General features: G+C 50.0%; 1 protein-coding gene across 3 annotated transcripts in view; it reads left to right on the top strand.

Annotated features, from left to right (window-relative positions):
• Positions 1-9,274, top strand: part of Drc3 (dynein regulatory complex subunit 3) — a 38,351-nt gene that overhangs the window by 20,060 nt on the left and 9,017 nt on the right. For all 3 annotated transcript variants that reach the window (XM_026780335.1, XM_026780334.1, XM_026780336.1), the window contains 5 exons: positions 368-514; positions 2,621-2,740; positions 3,316-3,428; positions 5,217-5,391; positions 6,787-6,918. In XM_026780335.1, the coding sequence (XP_026636136.1) occupies positions 368-514; positions 2,621-2,740; positions 3,316-3,428; positions 5,217-5,391; positions 6,787-6,918 (687 nt within the window). The remainder of the gene's footprint in view (positions 1-367; positions 515-2,620; positions 2,741-3,315; positions 3,429-5,216; positions 5,392-6,786; positions 6,919-9,274) is intronic.

The raw sequence follows: 9,274 nt of genomic DNA, 5'->3' as shown, positions 1-9,274 counted from the left end.
AAAAAAAAAAAAAAAAAAGTCACTCATTCAGTGACTGTTGTGCACCCGTTGACTGCTTCTCATAGCTCATGTCATTTACCTTCTGATGACACACTGCATCATTCCACCCATTGTATAGAGGAGGGACTCAAGGCTTACACACTAGATGGATCATTTGCCAAAGTCACTCAGCTAGGATTTGAGCTGCCCTTGTCCGATTCTGAAAGCTTGTGGCTGGTCTCAGGACTAAAGTCTGACTCAGTAGCCATGAGCCGTCACCCATCTGTGTGGAAGGTGTCCTGGGCTGTAGACTCAGAAGGGTGTAGCGGGGAGGAGCTGTCGTGTGTTACTCCAGTTCTGTGGCAGACCTCTGCTCCCCACTCCTCAGGTCATCTACCTGCGCCGGTTCCCATGCCTGCGAACACTCAGCCTCTCTGGGAACCCCATTGCCGAGGCAGAGGAGTACAAGATGTTCATCTATGCCTATCTTCCTGACCTCGTGTACCTGGACTTCCGGCACATTGATGAGCAGGTGGCAAGTATCCCAGCTCTGTTCCCAGTTCTGCTGTACAGTCTTTAGAGAGACACTGAGGACATCTCCTCCCCATCTGTGGTTAAGAGAAGATGGTTCCTGGCTGAGTCCTCTCCCAACCTGTGCACATCTCTTCCAGCAGTGGCTTCTCAAGGCTCCCCAGTAGCTTCCTGCAGGCCCAGGTCCCTTTTACATTTCACTCCAGGGCTACCAGGCAGCTGTGGTCTGTTTTCCAGGTGAAGACTTTAAGGACAGCAAAGGAAGTGGAATGATTCACCCACAGTCTCCCAGTCAGTTAGGGTCAGTCGAGGAGTTGGCTCCAAGAAGCCGGTCTTTCAGCCCCCTTCTGGGCCAGCTATTGTGTGTGTGTGTGTGTGTGTGTGTGTGTGAGAGAGAGAGAGAGAGAGAGAGAGAGAGAGAGAGAGAGAGAGAGAGAGAGAGAGAGAGATTTCCCTCTCTGCTGCCTGCCTCTGTCCCCTCTTCCTTGCCATATGTGAGTGTTTCTCCTGCTGCTCCCTCTGTACATATGTGTGAGGCCTTTAGTAGCAAGACTATGAAGTCTCTCTATATCAGGTGCCTGGAAACCCAAAGGCTGCTGACCTGCCCAGTTCTTCCCACAGGAAGTTGTGCGCCTCTGCTGAGAAAGAGGAACCTATATTGGCCATGCTGAGGAATTCAGGGGGTACCCAGGAAAGGCTATCTGGACAGAGGGGAGGGCTACCCCCAGTGTCTACCCTGTTCCTCTACAGCCTATAGCAGAGAGCCCAACTCTGAGGAACAAGCTGGCATCAAAGCCTAGTCTTGTGCTGTTCACTTCTATAAGAGGAGTTAGAGAGCTTCTTCCCACCCCCACTGACTTCTCTGTGACAATATGAACCTGAGTATTTATCTTGTTCTTTGGTTTTGTTTGTGTTTTTGAGACCACAGTCTCACGTGGTCCAGGCTGACCTTGAATTCGCTATATAGCCAAGAATAACCTTGAACTCCTGATCCTTCTGCCTCAGTTTCCCAAGTGCTGAAATTACAGGGATACAATGCCTGGCTCTTAGATTTTTATTTCACAGATTTTTTAAGTTATTTTTTTTATTTTATGTGCATTGGTGTATTACCTGCATGCATGTCTGTGTGAGGGTGTCAGAAGCCTTGGTGCTGGAGAGCTATAGATAGGCGTGAGCTGTCGTGTGGGTGCTGGGAATTGAACATGGATCGTTTGGAGCCAGTGCTCTTAACCACTAAGCCATCTCTCCAGCTCCAATTCTGAAAGTGTGTCTGTGTAGGGGGTGTTTTAAGACAAGGTTTCTCTGTGTAACTCTGGCTGTCCCGGAACTTGCTCTGTGTAGCAGGCTGGCCTCAGATTCACAGAGATCTGCCTGCCTTTGCCTCCCGAGTGCTAGGATTAAAGGTGTGCACCACCCCACCCCCCAGCTAATTCTGAGATTCTTAAATTCAGTGGACAAGATGGCACACTCCTCTAACCCCAGCACTTGAGAATTTGAGGCAGGAGGATCAATAGTTTGGGCACATCTTCAGCTATTCTAACTGTCTCAAAAAACTGAAAACCAAGCACCCCCTTTAAGCCTTGGTTTCATCTCAGAGCGGGGTTCCTACAGTTTTCTTCTTGTAGACCCTTTTTGCCTGAAAAAACTTAACATGACTGTAGGTAAATACATATGCAAATCAAACATTTATTGATAATAAATCATAAACAAGTTTATTTTAAAACAATTCTTTGATACATATAGAATGTTACCATGATTCAAAATAAATGAGTCAAAGTTCATAAGAGCAGAACTCTATCAAGCAGGCAATGGAACTCCCCTCTAACCCCGATGCCTGATCTCCCCCTGGTACCATAGAACTCAGGAAGGGGCCAGGGGCACGGCAGGCTGCTTCAGGGCAGGCTCTTGGAGCACCCCCAGTTCTGTGGTTCCCCTAATCTTAGGTTGCCTGGAAAGAATTAGGCATTCTCATCTCCAAGGCCCCGTGCCTTTCCCAGCTTTCATGAAAGATGCCTTCCAACACACTGGCCATGCTCACGAGGCCCGAGGATGTGTGGCCGGAGGGACCAGAAATCCATTGGTAACAGTGCCTTTTCTGTTCCTGGGTCAGAAAGAGATGGCGAAGATAAAGCATCAGTATAGCATTGATGAGCTGAAGCACCGGGAGGCACAGATGCAGGCCCGGCTGGAGGCCGAGAAGGCCCAGCAGGAAAAGCTGGCGGAGCACAAGGTACCACACAGACAGCTGACCTTCCCTGGACACAGAAGTACCATGAGAATGCTGGTCACAATAAGCAAAGATCCACAGGGATCCCCAGAACCCCAAAACTTGTAAGGCATACTGCGGCCACAGGACCCGACACATACGCCCTGCCTTGCAGGGCCCCTATCACCATGTCCAGAGGCTCAGTCCAGTCCCCATCCCCCACCCCCAAGCCCAAAGAGACTGTCCTAAAAACACTTGATTCCAGTGACTCCTTTACTGAAGGCCATCATGCAGTCACAGTTTGGTTTTCAGTGCTGGGGCTCTGACTTTGTGGCTGTGCCTTGCTGGCTCCCTTACCACCAGCTCCAGCCCCGTATGAACCTCAGTAGAGCAGTAGCACTTCTTGGAAAGAGCCTGCGGCTATATCTGCTGCACCTCTGTACACATCCTCCCTGTGCCTGCAACGCCGCCACACACTTGCCTTCCTGGGAGGGAGGGCTGCAGCTCAGGTGCCATGTCCCCCGCAGGAATCCTTGGCTGCCTCCACCCTCCCAGGAGCCTGGCTCTGGGTCACCATGTCTGGATATTTGAATCCACAGATGGCGTTCATCGACCACTTGGATGGCTCCTTCCTGTTTGACAGCATGTATTCTGAGGATGTGGAGGGCAACAAGCTGTCCTACCTGCCTGGTGTTGGTGAGCTCCTTGAGACATATCCTTTCTGTGTCACTGCTGCCTCTTTGGGTGCAGGCCTGGTTCAAGTACTGCCAGCTTGCCTTGGGCAAGTTCATTTGGCCCTGTACCTCAGTTTCCCCATCATTCATGTGAGACCCTAGTCGTTAAATCTCTGCTGGCTACATGTATGCAAAAGGCCATTCCAGCTACACCAGTTGAGTGTTGTGGGGCAGCGCTGTCCAGATTTCTGCAGGCACATTGTGTGACAGCTGCAGGCTGGGTCTGCCATGCCCGGGAAGCTGGGTTTTCTGAGGTAGGAGTAGGGAGTGTTCTACGCCAAGGGTCTCCACTGGCTACGTTACTGCTCTTGAGCCACATCTCCAGGTGACTGCCATTAGTAGCCCCAGAGGGTAAGCAGTTTGTACAGGATCACTCATCTGTGTGGCCTAAGAGCTTGCATCTGTCCCCTAGCTGGCCAGAGCCCAAGGATGCCACTTGTCATATCATATATAGCAGCAGTGGTCCTGAGAGCCAAACCATGGCTTCAGTGGAAAGAGGGAGATGGCGCGCACCTCTAGGACATGGGGCGTTCAGAAGCAGAGGGCTCTGAATTGAGACAGCCGGCCCAGATAGTCTGTGGGCCACCAACACTGATGTCAACCTCCAGAAAACTTACAGGGAAGGATCTCTAATAAAGGAAGTGTCATTTGGGAATAAGATGTGAAACTAGAATTGCAATTTGGGAGCAGTCAGGATTCCCCAGGAATGAGAAGGGATGCCACTGTCCCATGTCACGGTGCCTGCAGCTGTCCTTTCCCTGGCTTGGGCGTGGGCGAGTACATGGCCGGCTGACCCTGCGATGGCTCCTATGTGAGACCCTCCATCCATGGCCCTCCCAGCTCCATTGGCCAGCTTTGGTGAGATCCTAAAGGCAGAGTCTAGACATCGGTGGCTGCATTGAATCTGACACCTTTCTCAGGAGGTCTACCCAGAACCCAAACACTGTGAAGAGAGTAAGTTGGGGAAGATGGTGCTTCAACCGTGCTGGCCACCCCTCTCCTCAGGGACTTATGCTTAAGCACCATGAAGCTGTGAGATTTGTGGAAAGGCATCCCATCTCCTGAACACAGCATCCCCAAGACCCTATGGGGTGGCCTGCCTGAGCCCCAGGACTCTGCCAAGGAATTTTTGGTTTGGTTTGGTTTGCTTTGTTTTGTGACTAGGTCTCACTATTATATCCCTAGCTGGCTTAGAACTCACTCACAGAGATTCCCTGCCTCTGCTCCCACCCCACCCCCCTGCCAAATCCTGGGATTAAAGGTGTATGCTACCATGCCCAGCCTCCAAAGGACTCTGTGTGGTGGCTTCCTCCATGCCCTTAGCTTGCACCTGGACCACCTGGTTCCTCTCTCAACTTAGATGAGCCACGGGACAGGCCCTTCTCCGAAGATTTAAAAAAAAAAAAAGATTTTAATTTAACCAGAGATTTTTTTAAAAAGAAAGAAAAAGAAAAAAGGGACTCCAGCTCATCTCCTGGCAGGCTTCTTCTAGCTCTTGCTGGACCCCAGTCCTCTGGAAGTCTCTTCTAAGGCCATTAGCCCTGTTCCTGAGTTCCTTAGGTGCAGGTAGAGATGCCACAACCATCACGTTCTGCTCCAGATTGCAAGCCCCAGATCACTGGCTCCTCTATTTCCCTTCTGTCAGAAGGATGACCTGTGGCCTCCATAGTGTTCAGTGTTTCATGCTCTGCAAGGGACTGTCGACATTTTTGTCACAACCCTAGTGGCCTGTTCTTGAGCCCCAAGCTTCCTTAACAGCCACTTACCTACAAGGACAAATTTGTCATCATCTGCCTGAACATTTTCGAGTATGGCCTCAAGCAGCAGGAGAAGAGAAAGGCAGAGTTGGACACTTTCAACGAGTGCATACAGGAGGCCATCCAGGAGAACCAGAACCAGGGCAAGCTCAAGGTTGCCAAGTTTGAGGAAAAGCATCTGCTGGTAAGGCCCCTTCTCCTGTGCCGGGTGCCAGGACTCTCCTCATGTGGAGGAGCTGCAATGTCTATGCCCTCTAGCGCTCCCTGACATCAGTCTCTGTCCATGTGCCAGGGATCACAGTGTCACCAAAGGGCACCACACACAGCTCCACTGAACCAGCACAGGGGCCGCCCTCCCTCACATCAGATACCCCAAGGATTCAGGGTCACCCCGAAATCATCATCATTAGTGTTAGCCGTGGGATTATCTGTACCACTCTTCTGCTGATGACAGTGGTAACACCCATGCTTTCTTCTGTTCATTCATTCACTCATTCATTCATTCATTCATTCAGTAGGCATTTATTTTCCAAGCCTCACTCTGCCTAGGTCTGGCATGCTGGGGTTCTGATACACATGGTCCCTGTACTTTGCAGTTCCCACCTTTTAAGGCACTGGGCCCTTTCTTACTTGAGTGACTGAGTGGTCAGGGCTGTCCCAGAGCTCTGGAAAGGCTCTCACTTCCGAGAAGGACCTGGGGCCCCCCTGCCAGCAGCACAGGTGGGGATTAAGTCAGGGTGTCTTGAGATTTTAACAGAGTGTGCCCCTCTACACCCACTAAGTCTGTTCATCCACAGCCTGCCTGCTCCTCACAGGCCTCTCATTTTCGCTCATCTTGATTTTTCTTGTCTAGTTTACAGCCATTCTGCCCTTTTCTCTTCCCTTCCCTCTATGGCAAAGTATTACTTTATTATGGCTCTTTATAGATTGAGCTAGTAGCCCTGAAGCCTTGAAGGACCTTGAGAGTATTTTTCTCGGTTTGCTGTGTAGCTTGACATTTGTCATTGGTGCTTTTGTTGTGTAGAGTGTTTGTGTAGTCAGGCAGTCTACTGAGCACAATACAACCCCAGCATATGATATAATATAACACACACACACACACACACACACACACACACACACACACACTTTGTAGACTAGACTGGCCTCACACTCACAGAGATCCACCTGCCTCTGACTCCCAAGTGCTGGGATTAAAGGTGTGTGCCACCATGCCCAGCATGAGTTAGTTTTAAAAGCTTTATTTGCGCAGATAATTTTCAGCCCTGGCTTCCATCTCTGATGATAAGAATGTCTTCCCCTCCTCCTGGCACAGGCAAAGAATTTCATCTTCCACCTTTGAGGAGATGAGGTAGGTCTGAATGCTCTTTTGGCACCTGCATTTTCAGGTGCCTTTACATGCAATAAATCAGAGCAGCAGGTAGCTTTCCCAAGGTCACAGAGCTAGCAGATTGTGAGCTAATGATTGAACTTGGGCACTTCAGCCCCAGGCTCCAAGTTTTTACCTATAAAATCAAACTGTCACTTACTACTAAGTGTTTACCTACCGAATCCTGAAACACAGGGGTTTTGTTTGTAGAATGTGAATGCCATCCGAGAAGAGAGTGAACTGCCCAACATCGAGAAGAAGCTGATAGAGTGCAGTGATGACATCACCGAGCTGTTCAACATGCTCATGACGCTGGAGATGCAGCTGGTGGAGCAACTGGAGGTAGAGCCAGACTGGCGTAGACACAGGGGCCTCAGCATGCAGCTGCAGAGCCTCACAAGCATGCTCTCACAGGCTCTTCCCCTGTATGTCCAGTGTAACCCAGTGGACATGCAGGAGAAGACTGGGCAGGTAGAGACAGGTGGGTCTCTAGGGCTCCCTGGCCAATAGTTTAGCAAACATGAGTTCAGGCCAGTGAGAGGAAAACAGGCAAATGGTGCCTGAGGATGTCATTTGCCACCACCCAACATTCACACCCCCCACATGCACATCACCACATATAAAAATGAGCATGTGCATGTCACATATGCATGCACGCGCGCACACACCACTTTCTTCCAGAACTATTAAAATACGTTACAGGCAAGGGCTAAAAGTGTAGCTCAGTGCTTGCTTGCTTGCTTACTTGCTTGCTTGCTTGCTTAGCACAGACAGGGCCCTAGGTTCCATCCTCAGCAATCTCCAAATAAAGAAAAGAAAAGGAAGACACACACTGCAATCTTTGCTGCCTAGGAAATTATTCTTTTGGAGAATGAGAGGTGAACTTGTTTCTCTGAAAATCTTCTCTCCCCCATCCTAAAAGAACCCAGAGTCCCAATAGTGTGCAGATTGCTTATTTGGCCCAAGGGGAAGTTCGGGGGCGCATGAAACAAGGTGGACCTCCGCTTGGGAACCAAACAAAAGCTCATCAGTGTTGCAGGCTGTGCTTGCTGTCTTGGGGGTCGGCAACACAAGGAGCCTGTCACTTGGCTCTGACGATGGGAAATGAAAAGCACGACTGTCTCAGATGCATTTGCAGCCAGGGTGACATGCGTGTTTGCAGGCAGCCAGGCTGGGAGTTGGAAGTGGTGTGATGAATTGGACCTCATCAGATGTTGCCACGGCTGGGCCAAGAGACAGTGCCTAATCAATTCCTCACACGTCAAGTGACACTTCCTACACAGGATAGATTCGCTGTCGCCCAGCACAGCAGCCGCTCATTTCCCACCGGGAATTGCTCGGCTCAAGCACTGCCGAGGCAGCACCGCAGGGGAGGGCTGCTGCTGGCTCTCAGTCCTCTCAAGCAGGGAGACTGTTTTCAGGATGCAAACATCTCCCAGGTCCATGCTCTTGACCTGCCCATGTCACCAGCCACCTAAGGCCGGAAGGCACTTGTTTGTGCTTTCTAATGACCTTTTATTCACCAAAATGGTGCTCTCACGCATGTGATAATGGGCTCATTTTCACAGCCTGCAGACTGACTGGCCTTGGGCTCCTGTGAATGCTAGAGGTCTGTGGGAGGCAAAGGAAAGGATCTTCCAGGGGAGCAGGTTCCATAGTCACATTCGTCTATCACTTTCTCAACAACATTGAGATCTGCTTAGGCCGCAAGTGCTCTGCTAAGTACTGGGAACAGCAGCTAACTGTCAGATAACAGGTAACAGCCTAGGGTAACATCAACACCTATCCAGGGTCCTGGCATCCTGGCTCTGCCAGATAGTTGGTAAATCATTTGGGTGATGTAGCTAATTTAACTACACTAACCGCTAACTGCCATGACACTACACAGAAACCCTGCTCACATATGAAGAGGCCCAGAGAGATTAAATGATGTCCCTGGAGTAGAGCTGGCTCTTGAGGAGATGATGGACAGATCCCGCTGAGAGGCCTGAAAGGAAGGAGTCCGTTCAAGGAGGAGGGGAGTCAGTATACGTGCTCCTGGCAGAGGCAGCTACATAGGAAAAAGGCCTGGTGTCAGAGCTGCAGGATGATCTTGCTTAGTGGGTAAAGGTGCTTACTGCCAAGTCTGGTGACCTCAGTTTGAGCCCTGAGACCCCCCCCCACACACACACACGTAATATAAAAAAATTAAATCCTGGGGCTGGAGAGATGACTCAGTGATTAAGAGCACTGGTTGCTCCTCCAGAGGACCCAGGTTCAATTCCCAGCACCTACATATCAGCTCACAACTGTCTCTAATTCCAGTTCCAGGGGGTCCGACACCCTTACACAGAATATATACAGGCAAAACACCAGTGTGCATTAAATAAATCTTTAAAAAATGTAAATCCCAGAGGCAGTAGCTGATGAGAGCTACTGGTTAAAAGCACTTGTTGCTCGTGCAGATGACCTGGATTAGGATCACAGACCCCACATGACAGCTCTCAACTGTTTGCAGCTCCAGGTCTAGGGGACACAATGCCTCCTCCTGACTTCTGCAGGCACCAGGTGTGTACACCGTGCACAGACACACATGTAGACAGAGCACTCATGTACATACGATAAGTAAATCTTTTTTATTATTATTATTTATTTATTTATTATGTATACAACTTTCTGTCTGTGTGTATGCCTGCAGGCCAGAAGAGGGCACCAGACC

Source organism: Microtus ochrogaster, chromosome 7 (genome assembly GCF_000317375.1).
Source record: "Microtus ochrogaster isolate Prairie Vole_2 chromosome 7, MicOch1.0, whole genome shotgun sequence".
In the NCBI taxonomy this organism is placed as follows: domain Eukaryota; kingdom Metazoa; phylum Chordata; class Mammalia; order Rodentia; family Cricetidae; genus Microtus; species Microtus ochrogaster.
This window is presented reverse-complemented; position numbering and strand designations above follow the sequence as displayed.